At 53.9% G+C, this 22,641-nt stretch overlaps 11 protein-coding genes across 11 annotated transcripts; 6 read left to right on the top strand and 5 right to left on the bottom strand.

Moving 5' to 3' along the window:
* Positions 1 to 156: 156 nt before the first annotated feature.
* Positions 157 to 1,751, top strand: QC764_710190 (uncharacterized protein; the record flags this gene model as incomplete). The annotated part of the gene is made up of 3 exons (XM_062950638.1): positions 157 to 409; positions 474 to 1,536; positions 1,670 to 1,751. The coding sequence occupies 3 exons, from the start codon at positions 157 to 159 to the stop codon at positions 1,749 to 1,751; spliced, it is 1,398 nt and encodes a 465-aa protein (XP_062796667.1).
* A 246-nt stretch (positions 1,752 to 1,997) lies between these two features.
* QC764_710180 (uncharacterized protein) lies at positions 1,998 to 4,180 on the bottom strand (the record flags this gene model as incomplete). The annotated part of the gene is made up of 2 exons (XM_062950637.1): positions 1,998 to 2,324; positions 2,391 to 4,180. 2 exons carry the CDS (start codon positions 4,178 to 4,180, stop codon positions 2,273 to 2,275), a joined length of 1,842 nt encoding a protein of 613 aa, XP_062796666.1. The 3' UTR covers positions 1,998 to 2,272.
* Positions 4,181 to 5,007: 827 nt separating this feature from the next.
* Positions 5,008 to 5,693, bottom strand: RPS22 (40S ribosomal protein S22; the record flags this gene model as incomplete). The annotated part of the gene is made up of 3 exons (XM_062950636.1): positions 5,008 to 5,197; positions 5,252 to 5,321; positions 5,561 to 5,693. 3 exons carry the CDS (start codon positions 5,691 to 5,693, stop codon positions 5,008 to 5,010), a joined length of 393 nt encoding a protein of 130 aa, XP_062796665.1.
* RPS12 (40S ribosomal protein S12) lies at positions 5,569 to 7,377 on the top strand. The gene is made up of 3 exons (XM_062950635.1): positions 5,569 to 6,401; positions 6,535 to 6,847; positions 6,904 to 7,377. Exons 1-3 carry the CDS (start codon positions 6,399 to 6,401, stop codon positions 7,026 to 7,028), a joined length of 441 nt encoding a protein of 146 aa, XP_062796664.1. The 5' UTR covers positions 5,569 to 6,398; the 3' UTR covers positions 7,029 to 7,377.
* Positions 7,378 to 7,434: 57 nt separating this feature from the next.
* On the bottom strand, positions 7,435 to 8,156 carry QC764_710155 (uncharacterized protein; the record flags this gene model as incomplete). The annotated part of the gene is made up of 3 exons (XM_062950634.1): positions 7,889 to 8,156; positions 7,646 to 7,748; positions 7,435 to 7,589 (listed from the first exon to the last, which is right to left on the bottom strand). Exons 1-3 carry the CDS (start codon positions 8,039 to 8,041, stop codon positions 7,435 to 7,437), a joined length of 411 nt encoding a protein of 136 aa, XP_062796663.1. The 5' UTR covers positions 8,042 to 8,156.
* A 309-nt stretch (positions 8,157 to 8,465) lies between these two features.
* GEF2 (chloride channel) lies at positions 8,466 to 11,431 on the bottom strand (the record flags this gene model as incomplete). Its single annotated transcript, XM_062950633.1, has 2 exons — positions 10,118 to 11,431; positions 8,466 to 10,060 (listed from the first exon to the last, which is right to left on the bottom strand). The coding sequence occupies exons 1-2, from the start codon at positions 10,380 to 10,382 to the stop codon at positions 8,466 to 8,468; spliced, it is 1,860 nt and encodes a 619-aa protein (XP_062796662.1). The 5' UTR covers positions 10,383 to 11,431.
* On the top strand, positions 9,364 to 13,645 carry QC764_710140 (uncharacterized protein; the record flags this gene model as incomplete). Its single annotated transcript, XM_062950632.1, has 3 exons — positions 9,364 to 11,521; positions 11,601 to 12,039; positions 12,091 to 13,645. The coding sequence occupies exons 2-3, from the start codon at positions 11,660 to 11,662 to the stop codon at positions 13,643 to 13,645; spliced, it is 1,935 nt and encodes a 644-aa protein (XP_062796661.1). The 5' UTR covers positions 9,364 to 11,521; positions 11,601 to 11,659.
* Positions 13,646 to 14,136: 491 nt separating this feature from the next.
* QC764_710130 (uncharacterized protein) lies at positions 14,137 to 16,145 on the top strand (the record flags this gene model as incomplete). Its single annotated transcript, XM_062950631.1, has 3 exons — positions 14,137 to 14,572; positions 14,632 to 15,146; positions 15,303 to 16,145. 3 exons carry the CDS (start codon positions 14,137 to 14,139, stop codon positions 16,143 to 16,145), a joined length of 1,794 nt encoding a protein of 597 aa, XP_062796660.1.
* A 153-nt stretch (positions 16,146 to 16,298) lies between these two features.
* Positions 16,299 to 17,842, top strand: QC764_710120 (uncharacterized protein). Its single transcript, XM_062950630.1, has 3 exons — positions 16,299 to 16,502; positions 16,576 to 16,602; positions 16,664 to 17,842. Exons 1-3 carry the CDS (start codon positions 16,428 to 16,430, stop codon positions 17,768 to 17,770), a joined length of 1,209 nt encoding a protein of 402 aa, XP_062796659.1. The 5' UTR covers positions 16,299 to 16,427; the 3' UTR covers positions 17,771 to 17,842.
* A 14-nt stretch (positions 17,843 to 17,856) lies between these two features.
* Positions 17,857 to 19,684, bottom strand: QC764_710110 (uncharacterized protein). The gene is given in 6 exon segments (XM_062950629.1): positions 17,857 to 17,933; positions 17,941 to 18,143; positions 18,215 to 18,443; positions 18,500 to 18,640; positions 18,702 to 18,966; positions 19,144 to 19,684. Coding segments are annotated over 5 exon segments (735 nt in total). The 5' UTR covers positions 19,159 to 19,684; the 3' UTR covers positions 17,857 to 17,933; positions 17,941 to 18,058.
* A 1,049-nt stretch (positions 19,685 to 20,733) lies between these two features.
* On the top strand, positions 20,734 to 21,984 carry SUR2 (Sphingolipid C4-hydroxylase sur2; the record flags this gene model as incomplete). Its single annotated transcript, XM_062950628.1, has 2 exons — positions 20,734 to 21,445; positions 21,515 to 21,984. The coding sequence occupies 2 exons, from the start codon at positions 20,734 to 20,736 to the stop codon at positions 21,982 to 21,984; spliced, it is 1,182 nt and encodes a 393-aa protein (XP_062796657.1).
* Between the last annotated feature and the right edge of the window lie 657 nt (positions 21,985 to 22,641).

Here is a 22,641-nt window from a genome sequence, read left to right as displayed (position 1 = left end):
CAACTCGAACTTAATCGTCCACCTTCGGCTTGGACCGCGCGACTCCAACAAATTGAACCGCGAACGCGCGCCTCGCCAAATTCTTTCTCTCGCTCTCTTTCTCTCTCTCTCTCTCTCTCTCTCTCTCCAACCAGGACCACAACCAAACCGGCCATCATGTCGCGACCAGAAAAGTACTCGCAGGATTACATTGCGAGAATCCGATACTCCAATGCCCTCCCTCCACCTCCCATCCCGCCGAAGCTGCTGAACATCCCCAGCGTTGGTCTAGCTAGCGGCCAGTACACCAACCCCAACTTCGCGTCCCATCTCGCCCGCATTCAGCCATTGAACATCGAGGCCGATGGCGAACTCGGAATGCCGCTCGATCTGGTGGGGATGCCGGGTGTTTTTGATGGCGATGAGAGCTGTGCGTCTTGTTTCGATTTCCCATTTTCGAGTCGCTTGTAACGTAACTGACTTTCAGCAACCAGCAATCCAAGCCCCCTCCGAGCCTCCCCCGATCCATCCCCACGACAGAGCCCTCCTCCGTCCCCTCGGCAGCCTAGGCAAGCCCAAGTCCCAGAACCAGGGCGTGTCCTTCCTCCGCCGGACGGAATACATCTCCAACACTCCCACCACCGTCTCCCGCCCCAAAGCCGACCCCTTCCTTCGGCCCTCGGCCGGCAACGCCGCTCCCAAGCGCCCCATCAAGCGCAAGGCCTCCCCAGAGCCAGACAGGGGAACACCAGCCTGGATCAAGCGGCGCATCGAGAAATCATTCGAAGCCGCGGCCGTCGGCCTGGCGGACAGGACTAAAGTCAAGCACCCCTCCAAACGCACCAACTGCACCATTGTCGAGTCGTTCCCCCTCTTGCCCGACCTGGAAGCCTTTCCCGACTCTGGCGCCTACGTCACGGTCAAGTTCCAGACCAACCCCGTCACTGCAACGGACAAGTACGACACCCGCATGCTGTCTGGTATTCTCAAGCCCATCACCCGCTCCCAGGCCGAGGACGAGGCCTACCAGCAGGCGTATGAGGCTTGGGCCCGCGATCCGGATCACACCCCTAAGCCGTTGCAGATGATGAACTACGACTTTTACCTACCGCAGGATGGCAAGACGGGGGAGAGGTTCCGGGAGAAATTCGATGTGGACAACCCGGATAAGGAGAAGGAGTCGTTGTATACCGCTACTGATGGCGATGGTAGGGGTGTTTTCAAGTTTCCGAGGGTCAGGGCGTATGAGACGGCTACGGAAAAGGAGATGGATCACCATACGAAATATGCGGAGGAGGTTATCCTTGCGTATCGGAATGATGAGACGGGGAGCAAGGGACGGAGGGATGATAGTGCGCAGAAGGGGGTTTATTACTACCCTGTCATGCAGAGGACCACGATTCGGAACCAGAGGACGAAGAATATTGCGAGGACGATTGGGGTGCTGCCGCAGGGTGAGGAGGAGGAGGCGAGGGTGGGGGAGCTGGAGGTTACGGTTGGGGAGCCGAGTGAGGAGTTGAGGCAGGAGTTGGAGAGGTTTAAGAGCATGCCTGTTGGGTACTTTGGGGGGGAGGATGAGGAGGAGGAAGAGGAGGAACAAGATGGGGGAAGGGAGCAGGAGAGGAGGGGGAGTGTGGGCAGTGAGGACGGGTATGGTGGGGAGAGGAGAGGGGTGTCTGGGGGGGAGGAGGATGCTGATGGGGATGAGGATTGAGTTGGAAGAAAAAGTGGCTTTTTTAGGCTCGGGGTTTTGGCGCGTTATTGAGGGTTGATGTGTGGTATGTTGATCAAGCAGCAAGAGAGATGTATGGGCTAATAGATTTATTGACACCTTTTCGGTCAAGTCTTTGCGTGTTTATTTTGATGATTGGGGCCTCTGAAAGTTTGTTTGAAGTGGTTAACACACCTCGTGGAACGGTTGAACCAGACCTGCGTTGGTGATTGATCTTCATTGTTGATAGCACAACCCTTGTTGTTTTCAAGTGCAAAGCAGGTAAAACGGAAGCAAGATGATTCAGATTGTGTTGCATTTGTGATCTTTGATATGTTTATGAGTGTCTGTGTTCTATACCTGTCCTGAAATCTACCCATCCCCGGTACCTTGATTGTGTACATGTTATACATATTATTATAAATCATAACTTACCCGCGCCCACCACCACTGCTGTAGACATTGCTTTTTTTCCCATCCGCCATTATCCAACCCGTTATAATGTCGACTGTATTTGCTGTTGACCCTTGACCCCTTATATACTCACTCCTGTTTTTGAAATGTAAAAGAACACACAGTTTTTCACATATCAAACCCGATCCTCTCCCTATCATCATCCACCACCCTCCCATACCTATTTTTTTCTCACATGTCAGCATCAAATCATCATCACACATGATCCATGGCAGGGAAAACTCACTCCAACAACAACCTAAAAAACCAAACCTCCATGTCCTCCCCCCTCAAAACTTTGCCCGCCCACTCCCTCCCCTGCATCGCCACCCTCTCCCCCTCTCGTTTTCCCTCCCCCTCCTCCCCGAAATACCTCACCAGCTCCAGCCACTCCTCCCCCTTGAGGCTCATGGGCACATAGTGCGCCCACGGCCTCAACCACTCATAATGCCACTCCTTGAAGATGGCAAACTTGAAAACCAAGCTCTTGCTCTTCAAAAACGCGTGAAATCTCCCCGAAAAGGCATTCCCGTCCATGTCAAGCACATGCTTGTACTTGAGCGCGTCTTCCTGCTTGGCATACTCTTTAATCTCAAAGAATTCTTTCTGCGCGGCACAATCGCCCGGGTCGCACTGCCCAATGTGGCTGAAATAAACATCCAACAAAGACTTGTAGTCCCCCCGGGGAACAGAAGCAACCGTCCAGTTAGGCGAGGTAGAACTGCCCACATTGGTAAGAATATTAGCCTTGTCCACCGCATTGAACTTCTTCACCACCCTCTGCCTGTGCTGCCTCCTCCAGCCTCCATTGCGCGAGAAACCCCCCGTCGTCGAGCCACGCCAGTACAACCGGTTCATCTTCTCTTCCCAGTCCGGATCCTTCTTCGGGTCGTACGGGACTTTCCCCGAGTAATACCACGGAGAAGGAAAGATAAGATCCTGATAACTCGAAATCTTGCTCGGCGAAAAAACCGGAACAAGATCATGAACGACAGAATACGCGTTCGGCCTGTCAAAAAACCCAAACGTCGACTGGAGCGAAGGCGTAAGACATATATCCGCCATCGCAGTCCAGTTCGTCACAAACCCCAGCTCCCCCATCGAGTACCTCCCCCGATCATCAAACTGCTCCCCCTCCTCCAATATCCTCGCCGGGCTCCCAGGCGGGCACGAGATCCTCGAGTGCGTCCAAGTAGGCTGATGAGCAAAAGTGTTAAACCTCGTCAGCTTCCCCTCATCAAACCGTCCCTCGTAGTCCAACCCTTCCACTTTTCCCACATCAGTCCACCCATTCCTCGGCTCCTTTTCTCGCTTTAGTTTCGCCATGTTAACCCCCAACCCCACCTTCACCAGCCTCTCCAAATCCTCAAACGGCACCACAACCCTACTCTCATCATTGACATTAAACGCCAAGTCCATATCCGGCAACCAACCCACAAACTTCTCCAGCATCCCCAGCACACCCCTCTGATGCCACTCCGCCGTCCTAGCCTTGAAAACACTAGTGACATTCCCCTTCCTGATCTGCACCCCCATAAGCGAATCATCAAACCCGATCACCTCCCTCGCCCTCCTCCTCGTCGTCGCCGGCTTCAGCCCCCAGAACGGCGTGACTAACTCCATGACGGTATCAAACTCATCAACCAGCACCACCCCCCTCTCCGTTGCGAAATCCCACCACTTGTCAAAGTTTGGGGGGGGCGGTATCCCGTACCGGCGTTTATACTCCCCCACCGCTTCTCCCAAAGTTCTGCTCTGCCTCCCTTTCACAGCTTCAAACTCCTTCTCTGCTTGGTTGGTCAGGTACCATATCGGATGCGACCCCTCTGGGGCAGGGGCGGGTTTGGTGTCTTTTGTGTTGGAGTCGTCGGTCCAGGTGATGGGGATTGCTATCCTGGGTGGTTCAGGCGGCTTGTCCTCCGGTTCCTTTTGCGGTGAACGGGGCCGGGGTAAACCCCCTGGGCTTCTTGACAGAGAATAAACACAAAACACCAAGAACAGAAACGCCCCCAGGACGCCAATCTGCCTGTTGCGCATCGTGACCGCGGCCGGGGTGCGTCGCCCGGCGGTTTAGATCTCCGAGGGCCGTTTCCTTGCCGAGTAGCGGTTGTTGTCGGAGTAGAGCGTGTTCATCGAGGTATCAAAATGTCGGTCTCATACAAAATGTCCGAGTCGCATATGTTCTGTACAATAGATAGGTCGTTCTCGTCAGTGAGCGCGCTGTTATTCGTCTCTGGTCGTCGTCGTCGTCGTCGTCGTCGCGGGCGGTGGTAATCCCGCTTCGGTTCGCATCGGTGGCAAGACAGGTTTGATAGATTCAAAAGGGGAAAAAGGAGAGACCTGGACAAAGTTGATGCGAAGCGTTGGCACTGGATCCATCCCCCCAAAATTAACAACCACTGACGCATGTCGCGTTGGTTTAAAGGTGGGGCCAAAGCCGTGAAGTCGCCTTGCCAAGCTTCCATCGAGCTTCCCCAAGGGGCTAGGCCACGTCTGTAGCCTGAACCCCTATCGTGGTCTGCCTCGTGTCTATCAACGACATGGATAGAATTGTACGAATGACTTTCTCAACATAGAGCCGGCCCTACGGGATTGGATGTCCAGTCTTACAAACATATCACAAGACATTGCCATCACACGTTGCAGATACACCAGTGTCACGCTCAAAATGTTCGGGTCCCAAATGGAGACACGATTTCAGGTATTGCTCATATCTGAATCCTCCATGTGCAACCAGTGCCGTCTGAAAGATCTAACCATTTTCCAGATCAGAACTCCCAATGAAACAGGGGTATCAGTCACAACGCCCAAAATATGCCATCGCTCTTGGTAGCTAGATTTTCATTGCCTTTGTGGTTGCTTGTCTAGTAGAAGAAGCCAATGATCTTGCCAGAGACGTGGCGGCGACGGGCCTCCTCCTGGTCCATGATACCGGCCGAGGTGGTGAGGATGACGTAGCCGAACTGACGGGCGGGAAGGAGCTTGACAACCCACTTCTCGAGCTCAGAGAGGCGGACGTTGTAACGGGGGGAGATGACACCGCACTTGTTGAGGCTGGGAAGGGTTAGTTTGTGCTCTTCAAGTCAGGTCAGACAGACAAAAACATACCGGCCGTTGAGCTGGACAACGATCTTGCCGGAGCGGTGGTCATCGATCTCCTCGAACTCGCCAATGTAGCCTAGGAAAGAATGTCAGAAAAAAATGTCGCGACGATTTAAACATTGGGTCATCATTGGCAACTCCGATAACGTGTAAGATCCCCGCGTGGTGTATAATTTATCGGCAACTTAAAGGGCTAAGTCGTGGAGCAGATTGAGACAGTCGCCTAGTTATCATGCCGAAGTTTGTGCAAGGGAAATCGTCGCGAGGATCTTGTCGTTTCGGAAGCCCAATGATTCCCATCTGACAACCACATACCGTGCTTCTGCATGACCTGGAGGAACTTGACGATGACCTTGGAGGAAGGGCGGATCAAGACCTGGCGCTTGCCGGCCTTCTCGGCGTTGTTGATGCTGTTGAGGGCATCGTGGAGGACGGAAGTGCGGACCATTTTGGCGGTGTTGAGGAGACGGAGATTCTCAAATCGGAGATGTGGAAATGAGGTATCTGCCAGAGGTTCGAGGTTTGTGTTAGCCTTTCGGTCGAGGCTCGACTGCGTGGAAGAGTGCCCTCGTTGATGATTCTTCAAGAGGGTTCTGCCCGCCAGCTGCTGACGAGGAGGAGCGTATCATGTCGTCGACCCGCGTTTTGCCAACACGGGCCTCCATGATTGCCCTCCTCAGCCTGTGCGAAAGGCGTCGTCCTGCTTTTGAGTCATGTCCCGAGAGCGGGATGAATATACATACCTCGTTGGTGATTGACGGATGGTGGTCGCGGAGAAGGTCGGTGGGCGGGCGTCGACTTTTCAACAAGGCCTGGCAGAGCAACAACCCCAGAGAAATTTGTCGTCGCCTAGCTTGTGGGTCGTGGTGGTGGCCCGTGCTCCTCGAAACTTTGCCCTAATGCCTACTGCAGCAACATTTCGCCAATCCCCTTCTGGCAGAGCGCCCCGCTTTCGCGAAGCACACACCAAAATTTTGATGGATCCAGCCAATTGGGTGGGGCGCTCGGGGCTCGCACATTATTCTCGAATTTCTGTCCACCAGCCTGTTCTAGCTCCCCTCCCTCCTGATACCTACACACGAATAAAAGGATCATTACCAATTTACTCTTCGAGGATCGCACCGGCACTTTACTTGGAAAGTAAATCATCAAGATGGTGAGTACCGTCCACCCACCAACGACGACAACGACTTGAAGTCGACGATCACCTACACCACCAAACACAATGCCACCGCTCTTTTCTCGCCGCCGTCGAGGATGACACCCCGCTAACAAAGTCGTGTGTCTAGTCGGACGTAGAAGAGACTCAGCAGGTTGCCGACGTCGAGGTCGAGGTTTCGGCCGAGGCCAGCAAGGGCCAGATGTCTGTCCTTGACGCTCTCAAGGGTGTTCTCAAGCTCTCCCTCATGCACGACGGTCTCGCCCGCGGTCTCCGTGAGGCTTCCAAGGCCCTCGACCGCCGCCAGGCCCACATGTGCGTCCTCAACGAGTCCTGCGAGGAGGAGGCCTACAAGAAGCTCGTCATTGCCCTCTGCTCCGAGCACAAGATCCCTCTGATCAAGGTTCCCGATGGAAAGCAATTGGGCGAGTGGGCTGGTCTCTGTGAGTACCCTTTACAATCTTTTAGTGTCGCCACCAATACTGACTCTCTTCCACAGGCGTCCTCGACCGTGAGGGTAACGCCCGCAAGGTTGTCAACTGCTCTTGCGTCGTCGTCAAGGACTGGGGTGAGGAGTCGCAGGAGCGCTCCATCCTCCTCGACTACTTCCAGTCTGAGGCTTAAATTTCTTGACACCACCGCCGCTTAAGGGAGTGGGGGGAGGTAGCTTTTAGTCGTTCTTCACTGTAACGATTGAACTGGAAGAGAGAAAGGGGGTTTTCACACCTGGGACGGGTTTTTTCGGCGTATCAAAACGAAATCGGCATTAGACTCGGAACACCTCTTTCACAAGCCACGACCGTGGATGGGGGCAAGGGCAACAAATCTCTGGGCGCATTTATGGTCACCAACGGATGGACACGACAAATTGGGGAAATTCGGGCAAGCTACCTCCTTTTTCTTCTCCCCTCAGAATGAGGACGAGACAAAAATCAAGACAGTCAAAAAATTCAAAAACCTTTTGATCTGGGACGGTCAACCAACTTTTGTTTGTTCCCCTCCTGACTATGTGATTGGTTGATGTTAAAAACTACTTGCGTCCCTCGACCATGATGACATGATATCCCTCGGACGTCTTGGCCATCCCCCAGCTTGGCTTGTTGGTCGTGCTGGTGGGTAGTTCGTAAGCCACCTTTTCAAACTCGGGCAGCAATGACCCCTTTGTTTTCCAGCCTAGTGATCCTCCTGTATAGCTTGATTAGTTATCATACTGGCTGGGCACCTCAAAAGTGAGAACATACCGGACCTGGCCTTATCCTGCGACATCTCCATCGCGACAGTGTTGAAGCTCTCACCGTTCTGGAGCCGCTCGATGGCTTTTTCTGCCTCGCCCATTTTGTTGCACTGGTTATTCTGTCAGCTTCTTGAGTTATGATATGTCTAGTTTCTGGTGGTCCAACAGGCAGTAATGTTTGGTAGGTAGGTGTGTTGGTAGATAGCACCACCACCAGTAAAGACCGAAATAGGAAAAAAATGAAACTTACAAGAATATGTCTAACGTTGATGCTCTGGGCGCCCTTTTGCTGCTTCCCTCCACTGTCATCACCGCCACCTCCCTTTCCTTTCCCACCTTTCCCACCTTTCCCGGCGTCTTTGCTGCCTCCTCCTCCGCCGGATTTGTTGTCTTTTTTGCCCATGTTGAAACCTGTCTTTACTTGTTCTATTAGTGACTATGTCGAGGAAAGAGAAATCCAGGCAAGATGGGGAGTAAGAGGTCCAGAGTGACAGGTGGAGGGGTTATCCAAAGTGAGGGAGTGAACAAATATGCCCCGCTATTTTTCGAGTGTCTTCAAAGCTTCATTCACTTGAGAAAGGTGTGACTGGGAGGGAAAAGGGTTAGGGTTGTACACTTCTCATTCATCTCTCCTTAAAGGGGAAGAAAAGGGGTAACCCAACCACCAGTCTTTCTCCAACACGAGCATACCATTCGAGAGTCAACCAATAACCAACGTTCCGAAAAAAAAAAAACCAACATAACCGTTAAAACCATCTTTTGTGACCTCAAATACCCAAAAACACCCGCTATCTATCATATATCATTACACATTCCCCCCCCCCCCATCACAAAAGATTACTCCCCCCATCCCCAATCGGACTAACCACCTCAACCTCCTCCTCCCCCCTCCCAACCCCCAACAACCCCTCCCTCTCCCCATCGCCCCCCCCCCTCGCCACCCCGCCACCCATCGGTTCCCCCCTCCCCGCCGTCCTCCTCGTCTCCTCCGCCCCATTAAGCACATACCAAACATCCTTCTTAGTCAACAACCCCTGCAACACCCCCCTATCCACAAACATCACATACCTCAACCCCAACTTCTGAAAGTACGACACCGCCAAATGCAACCTACTACCCCTAGGCAGCGTAAGCGGCGTCTGATCCATCCACTGCCTCAAATCCAACGTAGTCCTCGGATCAGCCAACGGCTGATGCGCAAAAAACGCCTCCGTCTCTGGGGGTAACAACCTCGGTGGCTGCGTCGACGCATGCAAAATATACGCCAGCTCCGCCCTGGAAATATACCCCAGCAAAATCGCATCCCTCGGGTCCGACACAACCGGAAAGCCACGGTACGGATGCTGCTCCATCACCGCCGTCAAGCTAGCAATCGTATGCCCCGTAGCAGTCAGAACAACCAAATCCTCAATCCGAGTCATGATTTGGCTTGCCGGGATGTCAGGAATCGGTATCTCCTCGCTGTTGTCGAGGTAGGGGTACTCGTTGAAGTGAATCCAGGATTCATAAATCCCCCTCCGGGAAAACGCGTCGCCTACCCATTTTGAGATCATCACCGCGACCATGATGGGGAGGACATATGTCAGGGCGCCGGTGAGCTCAAACATGATGACTACTATTGACACAGTCATCCGAGTGACACCGCCCAGGGCGGCGGCGGCACCGATGATGGCGTAGGTGCCGGGGGTTATGCACGGCACGTCCGGTTCGCAGGAGCGAAAGGCGATAAAGTTGGGGTGGTTGTGTTGCCAGATTTCCATGATGATGCCTATTGCGCGGCCGACGAGGGCGCCGATGGCCATGGAGGGGAGGATGATACCGGCGGGGATTTGAAGACCAAAGGTGATGGCCGCGAGGAAGAAGCCCAGGACCGCGGCGAAGATGAGGAGGATGATTGTGCCTGCTGAGGCGGCGCCTGTCTTGCAGAGGCCGAATTGGTCGTCTGTGAGCTTTGAGCACTCGGAGAAGAGGTTGGAGACAAGATCGGAGCACTGGGCTCGCATGTAGTTGTTGGGGTAGTTGAGAAGGGCCGTCAAAATCGCCACGGCAACTACTTGGATGACCGGGCCAGGAAGCCAGGTTGCCGACTTTCTCCATCTTGCAACCCACATGTTTGCTTTGATGAACAGCCCTCCATACACACCCCCGAGAAGACCGAGGAGGACAAACGGGACAAGCTCAAAGCCGTGCCACACCGAGCTGTAGGTTACCTGGTACATGACCAGCTTCCCCGATCGAAACGGGTCAAAAGCTTCCAACACCATGGCAGCTGTCATGGCACACACAAAGCTCTGCCACATGGTCTTGTCGGGGAAATAGTACGACAGTTGCTCAAGACTGAAGAGCACACCCCCGATGGGCGACCCAAAAGCAACCGATATCCCCGAAGCCGCAGCAGCGGACAGGACCTCTCGTTTTCGAGCTATGTCCCAAGTTAGCTTTCCCCCAACCGAACAACAACCCGGACCAACATACATACCCTCATTGTTATTAATACTCGGAAACAACTTGATAAACAAGTTCGCACAGCAACAAGCAACATGCACCAGCGGCCCCTCCTTCCCCAACCACATCCCCGAAGCCACCGCTAACACCAACCCCAAGCTCTTCGTAATCAACGTCCACAACCCCAAAAACCTCCTGATAATAAACCCACCCAGCACCGTCTTGATCTCAGGAATACCAGAATGCTTAGCATAAACAGCATACTCCTTCACCAACAAGCTCGCCGACAGCGCAAACATCACCGCCAACACCAAGTAAACCGCATACTCCACAAACCAAACACCCCCCCTTGACGTCGCCCCCAGCGCATTCCCCCACGTCTTCCACCCCTGACATTTACTAATCTCATCATACCCATAACAACAAGCAGTTTTACTCAGGTAAAACGCCCCCCCATCCGTCGTCGAACAAAACCCATACTTGATATCCCCCAGCCAATCCGTCGTGACGTCTATCCCCGCCGTCAAAGTCCCCACCGCCAAGCCAGATAATATGAGAATGACCCATACTTGTGAGGCATCCAACACCCGTTGTAAGAACCCCAATAAAGGAAACCCAAGAGAGGTCGTCCGTGAGAGTAATGATCTCTGTCGCTGGCGCTCTTTGGTGTACTCGAAGATCCAATCGATGGCTGTCAGGTCTTCGTATCCTACTCTCCTTCCTGGCCCTTCGGCGAGCCAATCTGTGGGTAATGAGTCTGATTTGGAGCCTCCATTTCCGGGGATGTAGTCTAGTCTTGTTGCGCCGGTGGGGGGTTGTATTGGTGGTGGTGGTGGTGGTGGGGGGATGTCGGCGCTGTTTCTTGGGGGTTTGCTCGGCCGGTGAGGGCGTTGAATAACCTGGCTGGTTGAGAGAAGATGCCCGTTTGTTTCTGCTTGCGCTTGAAGGAGAGGGGTTGTTGTTGTTGTTGTTGTTGTTGGTGGTGGTGGTGGTGGTGGGAGAGGGGGTCGTTGTCGAGGATGGCGGCTGTGTCGGTGTCGTCGAGGAGGTCTAGTTCGTCGGCGTCGGAGGTGGCATAGTGGTGGTCGTTGTTGAAGGGGGGGAAGGGTTCGGAACTCGAGGATCCGTTGTTAATCGGGGACATGGTGGGCTGCATATGCCATTCTTGATTGCGGCGGACGAGGGCTGGTTTTGCGATTGGGAGGTTCTGGAGGGTGGATCGCGTTGGCTGATGGGACTTGGTCTTTGGATGCGCGTCTCCTGATCTTATGTAAGTTGCTGCGCTGGGTATGCGCGGCGGGGCACCGTTGTTCGTCGTCGATGTCAACTGGGATGGCTGGTGAAGAAGATGGTGGACAGGAACGACAGCTATTAGTATCTTATCGATTGCGCACGTTGTTGCGGCCAAGGTCTGTGCACTCTTGGCAACCTTAAATCGGTACGTACCTCTGCTCTCCTCCACTCTAGATCACACCCTGGACCTGGGCATTGCTTGTCGAGTTGACTTCATCCAGAAGAACTTGGATCATAATGTCTTTCTCGACTGGTTTTATAATTTTCAACAGTGGCAGACAAGATGAGTGAAACGATGCCATCAACAGCTGAGGAACAGCAGGATCCAGCTGCCTCGCTACCAAAAATCCAGACCCTACTCAGCGCAAAGGACGACACATCTCGATTCGTTGGGCTGGCACTGCTCAAGTCTGTCCTGGATAATACACCAGAACTAAGGGCAAACGAAGATGCAATCGCCAGCTTGTGGAACAGTATTCCCCGAAAGTTCCTGGATCGTCTGATTCGGACTGGGTCGAAACAGCAAGCAAAAGGCACCAATGATATGTTGGATCTTGCTGTTTCTGTCCTCCACACCTTCACTGTGCTATTACCAGAGAAGTCAAAACAGGAAAGCAAGTTGGTAAACAGGATACCTCAGTTGGTGGCTTGTCTTTTGTACTGGTGAGGAGCTCTCTTTTCTTGATATCCCATTCCTTTGCTAACAGTGCCTAGTTCTGATGAAACTACTAAACTGGTCCTTGAGACTCTTGTGAGCCTAGTAAACCAGCCTGAGGGTGCTGAGGTCTTTGACTCTATAGACGACTTGTCGACTTTGACTGAGATTGCACCTTCTCAGCCTCTCGTCCTGGACACTTTGTATTACGCGTGGCTAGGTGCCATGGCTACAATAGCAGACAAGAAGGCTCTGCGCGCCAAGATTAACCAGGCCATCGGATCACTGGTCATTTCTTTCAAAGGCACTGATGGCGTCACTTTGTTGAAGTTTTTGGGAAATTTTCTTCCAAGACTCGATCCAGAGCTGCTCCCACCCAACCCGAAATGGCTTACACCACTGGCCAAGTTCGTGAGAGACCTTGTCATAAGTCGTCCTACTGCCGACGGCCGCGCAGCTTTTGCCAACCTCTCCGCCGCTCTCCTCGAATCTTACCCAGTACAATCGCCTCAACTTCTCTTTGCCGACGATGTCGACAGCAAATCAACAGCTACAAGCGAAAGTCCATTTGCGTTTCTACTAGTCAACCTACTTCTCATCGACATTCGCTCGACGATACCGACTCTTTTAGGGCTGCTAAACAGCCCATCCTACAGCATAACAGCTCAGCGGCTCACCTCTGCCTATAATGTTGTCTCCAACTTTATGGGCTATCTCCTCCGAACACTGGAGGCGTTAGACAGCGGTGAAACCAGCAACAATCAGTGGATCATGAAGCCTGACTTGCTGCTCAAGCTTCGCACATCCATCTCAGAAACCATGTCACTCACGGCCGAATACCTTCGTGACCGCTGGGACGCCTCTATAGCTGGTGCCATGGGCTTGCATCCCGAAGCACGAACCGGGGCTGCCAACGAAAGCGGCATTTCGCATTTTGCTCTGGCGTGGGACTCCAAGAGTGTACACTCCAGCCAAGACCCATTGATACTTGCAGCCATAAGAACACTGGCAATTTGGCTGAGAGAAGACGACGGCGAACAGCTAAGAAAAGAAGCAGCCGGGTTAAGCGACATGTTTGTCGAGCTCTATCAAACCAGCAGCAGCCCTGAGAAAGGTCTGGACTTTAGAAGACCAGTCCTCGTGGCATTCGAGGGCATCCTGGAAGAAAGAAAAGGCAGGGAAGCCTTTTTGGAAAATGGAGGGTGGCAAGCGCTGGTCAACGATCTCGGCAACACCCTTCAAGCCAGTTCAACGACAAGTGATGAAAACGAGGCCGCACGAGGGGTGGAAATTGTGAGGAACTTGCTTCAGATTGCCGAGGCGGAACAACCAGGCACTCGGGAGGACTGGATGGACTTGGTCACTAAGACGGCAGCGTGGGTGATTCCGGATGAGAAGCAGCCGCCGATGGTGGAGGAGTTCCAGGTGGCCGTGCTGCAGCTTGCCACGGCGCTGTTGGTGAATGCCCATCCGGGTCTTCGCAGGAGGTACACTCATTCTACCACTGCGATTATTGGCATTGCGAACCAGCTGCGGGACAAGGTGAAGAGGGATGAGGGGCTGGTGGAGGCCCTCTCGGATGTACTCGAGACTTTGACCGCGTTGCGTCAGTGAGTACAGATACCTATCAGTCCGGCGAGCCCGGCTTGATCCGTCTCGATCAAAGGCGCCACATAGCACTCTCACCTTGTTTTCACTCAGACTTGAATATGCCTCCACGGCACCTTCCTTCACAAGCCTCACGATTACGGCCAAACCACGTGGGAATATGGGAATATGGGCCCTGGTCTTTGTTCCTTCCCTTTTCCCACCCAGCACGCTGGTATCGGGCTCGGGGCCGAGACGGGATAAACAAGTCGGTCATACCTCACTCTTTTACTTTCACTCAGGTAGTCGAGATGGACCTCCTCCCACCAGCCGCTGGACCATCCTTGGTTGATGTCATGTGGTTTTTTTTTCACTCGATGTCCCGACATGCGAACAAACAGCTTTGATAATCAATATACCTCCTTCTTCCTCTCGTTATCCTTTCCTCCCTCAATCCTCGAGATGGACCATAGTATCATGTATCTTACATAGATCTTTCCTTCAGCAGCAGCAGCAGCATGTCCTCCATCTTCCGCTTCTCCCGCCACCGCGGCGGCGGCACCCCAGAACCCAACGGCCCCAAGGCTGTCCTCCAAAGAATCCACGAAGTCTTTCACCCCCACCACCGACATTCCTCCATCTCCTTCTCCCAAGCCGAGGATACATGGGCCGACTCGCAGCGGAGGCGCCTCAGTATCACCAGCACGAGCGACACCACGGTCAACAACAGCAGCAGGCCGGGACTGGCTATCAGAACAGGAAGCTTCTGGCGGAACGACCCTCTCAGGAGCGCAGCAGCCGCCGACGATGATGATGACGGCAAGCTCGCTCCCCCATCTCACGACAGACGCCGTGTAGCACAAGAAGACGGGAGTTTCTCCCTGCAGCAGTCAAGACACACTTCCAAGTCTGACAAACAGGGTGGTCAAAGTAGTGGTGTTGACACCCGCTCCAGTATGTTTCCCTCTTTTCCCCTCCTACCTACCACAATGTATACTAACCCCCGCTACCAGGCTCAACAACAGACCCCTTCTCCCCCTCCGAGCTCCTGACCCTCTCGGACACAATCCGCTCCTCCCTCCCCGACTCCCTCCTCTTCCCCGACCCCTCCGAACCCACCCAGCAGCTCATCTCCTTTCTCGAATGGGCCCTCACGGCAGAAACCACACCCCCCCACCACCCCTCGCACGACCACCGAATCGAGTTCAACACCATACAGCATGCCCACTTGGACAAACTTTTGTCGGAAATTTTGCTCACTGGCAAATCCCTTCTCCCCCCGACCACCACTCCCAACTGGCCGCTGTCTCAATGCATCGACCTGGCCGACTCGCTCCAGCGGGCCTGGAGGCGGAGGTTCAAGGAGAGGTACTTTCGGATTGACGAATCCCGAACCAGACAGCTTCTCACAAAGGGTGGGTTGCAGGGTGTTTGCTGGTCTGATGACAACCCCTGTCCTTCTGGGGAAAACAGCCCGTCCCCGGTGATGCCGCGGCAGGAGCAGGAGAAGTGGCGGCCGAGATTGGAGGTTGACAAGTATGATGATGACAAGAAGCAAAAAACCACGGGAGGGGAGGGGCAGCTGGAGGGGGATGACTCGTTCCAGGCGGGGGATTGGTGGTTGAGCATGGCCTGCGCGAGGAGGGACGGGATGGTGGGGACGGAGGAGGAGAGGGTCAGCCAGGGGAGGTATAACGTTTACACGCTGCCGCTGTTGAGCGGACGAGAAGAAGATATTGGGGGGCATGGGAATAGAAGCAAGTACGTGAGGACGGGGGGGTTGAAGGAGATGCATGTCAAGCTGATTACGCTGGTGGGGAAGGAGGTGAGGGTTTTGAGGGGGTATTTGCTCCGGAGCGGGATCGCGCCGGGGGTGGGGGTGCGGTTTGATGGGATCTGGAAGCTGGCGAGTTATAGACATAAACTGGACCTGGGGACGGGGGAGTACAAGCTCGAGCTGGGGTTGGAGAGGGTGGCGAATGGGCAGAGGGCGATGAGGGAGGTGTTGAAGGTGCCGAGGCCGAGCCAGATAGATGAGTGGGACTTGTTTGAGAAGTTGGAGGCTGACAAGGTGAGGCAGGTGCAGGGGGAGGCGGCGAGCTATGCTTGGAGGATGCAGAGGGAGGAGGCGAGGGTGGAGAGGGAGATGTGGAAGAGGGCACATAGGTTCAGGGAGAGCATTTGTTCTTTGGGGTCTGGGGGGTCGTATGTGGAGGGTCTGGGGGGGGTGATGAGGAAGAGGAGTGAGGTTGTTTTGATGACCGTTTTGCCCGCGCCGCCGGGGAAGGTGAAGGGAGGGGGGGATGAGGCTAGGAAGAAGGTGAGGATGGATAGTAGGGCTAGTACGGTTGTTTATGATGTTAGTACTGGGGAGGCGTGGGAGGAGGGGGAGGAGGAGGGGGTGAAGAGGTCGTCGACGAGGATTAGCTGGGAGGATGTGTTGAATGATGCTCTGGAGATTGCGAAGGGGAGTGTAGGGGAGTGGGGGCCGGGTGGGGGGGGCTCTGCAGATGCAGGAGAGGTGTAGACTGTAGAGACAGACTGTGATATTATGTTTTGAGATTGAACGTACTACTTGAGATTGGTAGTTGTGAAAAGTGGGATTACGTCACCGTGCCAAGCATTTGACTATTTGACAGCATGTGAGTGGGACCGGACCCTGGAATTCATTTCCACTTTTGGGCAGTCCGCCCGCCTTTTGGACATCATCCTCTGTTTGTCTTAATTTTTGTTCGGCTTTTTCACTTTTAGTTCCTCGAGATATCCGCAACGAGTTAACTTTCGGGTCAGCAAGCATACAATCTTCAACATGCCAGACTACAAAGACTTGCTCAAAAACGGCTGGCACCCCGAGAAATCCGGGACCTCGATCAAGGGCTCAGTGGTACGTCGATCTCCTTTATGTAGGATAAGCTTTCCTTCTGGGCGGATGACAGCTAATCTTTCTTGATTTCTAGAAATCTCTAGTCGGTCGCGGCGACGATGTGTGTCTTCATCATATCCCCCTTTTTCGACACTCCCTATTAACCTGAGCTTGCTGGTCAGAAAAACAAATACGAGCACCACACCCCCCGCCCGCTCTCGTCTCTCCAAGACCCTGCCAGCTTTGCCCCTCCCCCGAAAAGAACAAACACCGGCTCGATATCGTTGCAGGAACAGCAACAGGCAGCTGGAGAGGAGGAGGAACGGGAACGGCCGAAGCCACCGAAGCCATGGTCGTTGAATACTACTGGTTTGTCGACCGCTAACCTCCCGCCCCCACCGGCAAGAAGGGATGTGCCGTCGCGGCCGTCTTCCACTTCTAGCACCGGGGGGTTGGGAGGACCGCCGCCGCCACCAGCTCGTTCCTCCCCGGGAGTAGGACAAAACCCGCGAGCACCACCACCAGCATTACCGCCCCGTCTCCCACCCCGGTCACCAGCAGGGGGGACGAACGCGCTGGATAACCTGACAAAGTCGATTTCTGCCGCGAGCATCAACAACGACCCGACGGTCCCAAAACCGAATCAAGGAGCAATGGGGAGGTTAGCCGCCGCGGGTGTGAATGTCCCCGGTCTTGGCATCGGTACCGCTTCCCACCCACCACCTCCCCCACAACCGCCACGGACATCCTCCCCATCATCATCATCACCCTACACCGGTCTAGCAAAAGCTGGTCTCAACCACTACCGATCCTCCGCTCCCGAGCAAAAAGCCTCCCTCCGAAACGCTGCCGCAAACTCCCTTACCCAACAACCCCAAAACAGCACCACGCAATCATCCTCCCCCCACACCTCTTTGGCAAAAGCAGGCCTCAACCGCTACAACAACTCCGCCCCGGAGCAAAAAACTGCCCTCCAATCCGCTGCCAAGACGGGCTACCACAGATACCAGTCCGCCACACCGGAGCAAAAGGCTGCCGTCCAAAACGCGGCGTCGTCGGCTGTGAGGGGTGGTCTCGAGCGTTATAATAGTGCCGCTACAGCGCCGGAACAAAAGGCTGGTGTTTCGGGAGCAGCAACCTCGATGTTCTCGGCCGCGATAGCAGCCAAGAAGAAGCCCCCTCCGCCTCCTCCCCCGGCCAAGAAGCCGCAGTTTTTGGTGGGAAGGAATAATACGGGGGAGGACGGTGATGCGCCACCACCTATTCCGTTGGGGACAAGACCTTTCTGATGGGAGCATTTAATAAGTGCATGGATACTGGAGGATAACCGCATCATAATCACACGCATTAGCATTGTACAAGAACTTAATTTTTGGTAGAAGACACCCCGACAATTCCAGATTTTCATCACAGCACTCAAGTCTATGTAAGATGCGAACACCTAAATGTTGCCTGTTGCCTGTTGCCTTATTGTGTGAAGAAGATCTGTGTTTTTGCCATATGAGCCCACAAACCGGCCTCACAACTTTCCCCCTTTTATTTTCATTTTTATATGCTAAATGTTTTGGTCAAAACATTTAGCACTTTTGGCCCTTGAGGCCAGCCTTCCAGAAGAGGAAGTAAGGGGAGACACCGTCCTCCATGTAGTTGGAGAGGATGACCCTGTTGTTTTGACATCAGCTCTGCACTTTCGGGGGAGAGGTTAGGTTAGAAGAAGGGGAGAGTAAACATACATTCCATCGGGGTTCATGGAGGCACCGGTGTAAAAGTCGAGGTCCTTGAAGTTGGCCTGAATCCACTTGGCGAAGGCCATGGCCTTGGGCTCGAAGATGGCGATCTGCTGCTCGACCTTCTTCTTCTCGGCCTCCTGCTCCTCGGCGGAGAGGGCCTTCCACTGCCAGTCGTTCTCCTCGCGGTTCTTTTGGGCCCAGGGGATGTACTGCTTGGTGGACTTGAGGTAGCCTGCGGGGGCAGTTAGTTTTGAGGGGAGAAAGGTATGGGGGGAAGGGGAAACGCACCCTTGAGGTAGGCCATGTAGGACTTCTTGTCGAAAGAGGTGGACTCGAGGAGGCCGGAGGAGACGACGTTGATGACCTCCTTGGCGGTGTCCTCGGCACCCTCGTCGTCACCACCCTCGGCGGAGGCGTTGGCACCGGTGTCTGCGGGGAGAGGGTCAGTGGTTGTTGGTGAACGATATTGCGAGGTAATGGTGGTACATACCGACATTGGCGGCAGCCTCGGTCACGCGCTCGCCTCTGACAAAGTAGAGGATGGACTCGGCCTCCTTCTTGGCCTTGACGTCGGCGGGCTGGCGCTCCCACTCATCGTCGACACCGAGGACGTCGCCGACGGTCTTGGCGGGCTTCTTGGCGAGGGCATCGATCTCGTCGGCGTTGCAGGGGATGAGGGTGTAACCGTCGGAGATAATCTCGTCGTTGGGGGCGAAAACGAGGGGCTCGTCGGCGCCGGAGGTCTTGATCACATCCTGTTTGGGGGTTGTCGGTGTTAGCTATCTATCTGGTGATGTTTGATGTTCCAGGTAGATAAAGTGGTGTGGTCTGGCACTATGCGCCCACAGCTGCAGAGGTACAACGGGGTTGAATTTTTGCGCCGGGGAAAATTGTGCGATGGTGTGAGATGAGATGGTTGGGGGGCAACGTACAGAGTAGACAATCATCTTGGCGGTGTTTGCGAGGGTGACGAGATTGTGAGGCTGGTCTGGTCTGCGGTGGGTTGTCAAAGGAATGGAAGGCACAGGAAGGGGGGAAAAAATTGATGGATGGCGGCGGGCGGGGTGGTGGGTGGTAGTTAACAAGGCAGGCCAGCGCGGGGGACGGGTTCAAAAGAATTGAATGGGGAGGGGTAGAAAAAGATCGAGCGGGGCACCTTTTTTTTTTTTAAGTGGTTCAGGGAATCGAGATGGACCCACATTAGGCCACCCTTTTTCAACAACAGACTTTGGATTCACTTGATGAAATACTTTGATACTTTGCACAGGCGGCAACTTACCTGGGTTATTTGGTTGTGGTGTGATGATGATAAGTGGGGGGATATTGAAGAATAAGTTTTCAGAGGTGTAAGTCGAAGGCTGTGTGAGTTGTGAGGGCAAGCCATGCACCGCCGTTGAGTTGAGGTGGACGCCATTCACGTGGTTTTGTGGTGCAGTACGAAACTCAAGTGAGAGGTGAGTGGCAACATGCAACAATGTCACAAATGTCTATAGGTTGAAGTTCAGCCTCGTTGGGCGATTTGACTGCCGAAGCCTCCAGGAACCATTTCTGTTTTGCCTGCATATCTACTTCTCTGTCTTCTTCTGTCAACAACGTCAAAATCTCAATCTCAAGATAAAACTCAAAAACTGTCTGGCCGTTTCACGTCCCAAAGGAAAACCCTGGGACAACCCCGTTGTCAAAGTTCTGGAACTGATCTTCGGAACCACCGCCAAGAACTGCGGTGGCGGACAGTTCTGCCTCTGACCTCCCACTAACCAATGACAGCGCATCATGCAGATAGGGGTCGCGAACGCGTTGCTAACATAAGCCAGCCATGGATATTGATGATCGATCAAGCAGAAAACTCCCTCCGACAAACGGGCGCATGGGATTCCCGTCGTCACCATCGGATCAGATAACACCAAGTGGAAAGACCATCGTCCCATCGGTCACCCGACGGCGTCTAGATACGGAAATTGGAGCACACCTTGTCACCTTCTGTAGGGGTTTAGGTGTGTTGAAGTGTTTTGTAGCGCATTTCCAGGGGGCCAAGGCCTTCTTATTCCAAGGTACCAATCGGGACCCGCGGATGGATTCCACCCCGGGGATCACTTACAAACCGCCCGTTTTTTTCCTCAAAAACACCGAACCACTTTCTTTCTCTCCCGCCCAGTCAGCAGTTTCGCCTCTCTCTCTCTCCCCCTACCTCCTCAAAAAAAACAACAAATGAACTTAAACAGTGGCGGTCAACGTCGTTGTTTATGGTTTTGTTTGTTGCCCTTTTTGTTAAACTCTGTTATTTGGTTTTTCCCTCCCCTCAACTAACTAACCAACTAAACTAACTATAACCCTCCATTGATGCGGTCAACCTAACGTTTTCACCACCGCGCGCGCTACCTACCTACCTTACCCTCCTCTGTTTGAGCACATCGCTTGCTCTTCAAATCTTTTCCAACGTAACGGGCAGCACCCACCACCGCCCATCATCATCATCATCATCAATCAATCAATCAATCAATCGATCGATCAATCAATTCACCATGGCCTCCTCCTCAAACACAACCACCGCCTCCTACCCTCCCCTCCCACCCCTACCATCCTACGAGCTAAAACCCCTCCCGGACCTCTTACCCTTCATCTCAGACTTTTGGCTCTCCATCATCCTCCCCCACGTCGCCTACTGGGTCGTCTCGGGCATCTTCCACCTCATCGACACGTACGACCTCTTCCCCCAGTACCGCCTGCACACGCCCGAGGAGATCTCGCAGCGCAACCTCGCCTCTCGGTGGGAGGTCGCGCGGGATGTTGTCTTGGAGCAGATCCTCCAGGTGGCGACGGGCGCGTTCTTGAACCTGACCGAGGCGAAGCAGATGACGGGGTCGGAGGGGTACGACGTGGCGGTGTGGGCGAGGCGGATCAGGATCGCGCAGAGGGCGCTGCCGAACATGCTCGGACTGGTGGGGTTGAACGCGAGGGGGCTGAGCGAGAAGGTTGCTTTGGGGGGGTACCCTCTGCTGGCGGGGGCGCTGGCGGGGGGGGATTACCCTTTTCTGACGACGGAGCTGGTTGTGGAGGGGGGGAAGAAGGTGGTGATGGAGACGGTGCCGGCGTTTGCGGTCTGGGAGGTTGTGCTGGCCAAGTTGATGTATTGGGTTGTTGTGCCGGGGTTTCAGATGTGGGTTGCGGTTGCGGTGATGGATACGTGGCAGTATTTTTGGCATAGGGCTATGCATGTGAATAAGTGGATGTATAGTATGTTTCCACCTCCCCTATTTTGTTACTTGAGAGTAAGGGAAAGCTAACGTGACTGGTGCCGTGTAGCAAACTGGCACGCCCGCCACCACCGCCTTTACGTTCCCTACGCTTACGGCGCGCTTTACAACCACCCGGTCGAAGGCTTCGTCATGGACACGCTTGGAGCTGGCATTGGGTACAAGCTCTCGTTCATGACCAACAGGATGGGCATGCTGTTCTTTGTGACGAGCATGATGAAGACCGTCGACGACCACTGCGGGTATAAGCTCCCTTGGGACCCGCTGCAGCACATCACGAGCAACAATGCCGCCTACCACGACATTCACCACCAGAGCTGGGGCATCAAGTCAAACTTTTCCCAGCCCTTCTTCACCATCTGGGACAAGTGGCTGGGGACCAAGTGGGAGGGGGATGTGCAGCTCAAGTATGAAAGGACGAGGGCGAACGCGGCGGCCAAGGATGAGAAGAAGAGGTTGGTGACGGGGAAGGAAAGGAATGGGAGTGTGACGGTGAATGGGAAGGTGAAGGCCAAGTGAAGATACTGGGTCTGATAAATATGATATATGGGACTGTTAATGAAGGGATAACGCTACCTATGTGCTTTTTTTTTAATGGAGGAGGAGGGGTGGTAGGTTTGGAAAGGATAATTTGGAAGGGGGTAGGAAGGGAGGTGGGATAACCAAGTGGGCTTGGTGGTTGTGGTGTTTTTTTTTTGTTTTTTTTTGTTGCTTTCAAACAAACCTGTAATAAGATTCTTCTTGTGGGGTGGTGGTGGTGGTGGTGGTGGTGTTTAGTAATGGAGACTCCTCTGGCTTCTTTCTTGGCTCCTTTCTTGCTGGGCAAAAGGGGGTTGAGGGAGAGGGGTTTGGGGGAATTTGTAGTTACTGAAGTTGTATTTTTTGGGGTGGTTTTTGATACTTTTTTTTGTTTCGTCTGGGTGTCAGTGATGTGTTGTTGTGGGTTTTGTGAGTATCATAGCAGGGAAGCTATACAAAAATACATGTTTTGGGGGAGGTGGGGGGCGTCGGTTGATGGGACGCTTTGTTTTTGTTGTGGTAAAGGAATTGGATGGTTGGTACCTGCGTGTTAGGTAGGTACGGTTGGCTGTTGTGATCGATGGGAGGACAACAGCAGGGAGATGGGTTCGTTCGCGTGTACGTACGTGCAGATATGATGAATGGGTTGGGTTGCCT

Source organism: Podospora pseudoanserina, assembly GCF_035222485.1.
Source record: "Podospora pseudoanserina strain CBS 124.78 chromosome 7 map unlocalized CBS124.78p_7, whole genome shotgun sequence".
NCBI lineage: Eukaryota > Fungi > Ascomycota > Sordariomycetes > Sordariales > Podosporaceae > Podospora > Podospora pseudoanserina.
This window is presented reverse-complemented; position numbering and strand designations above follow the sequence as displayed.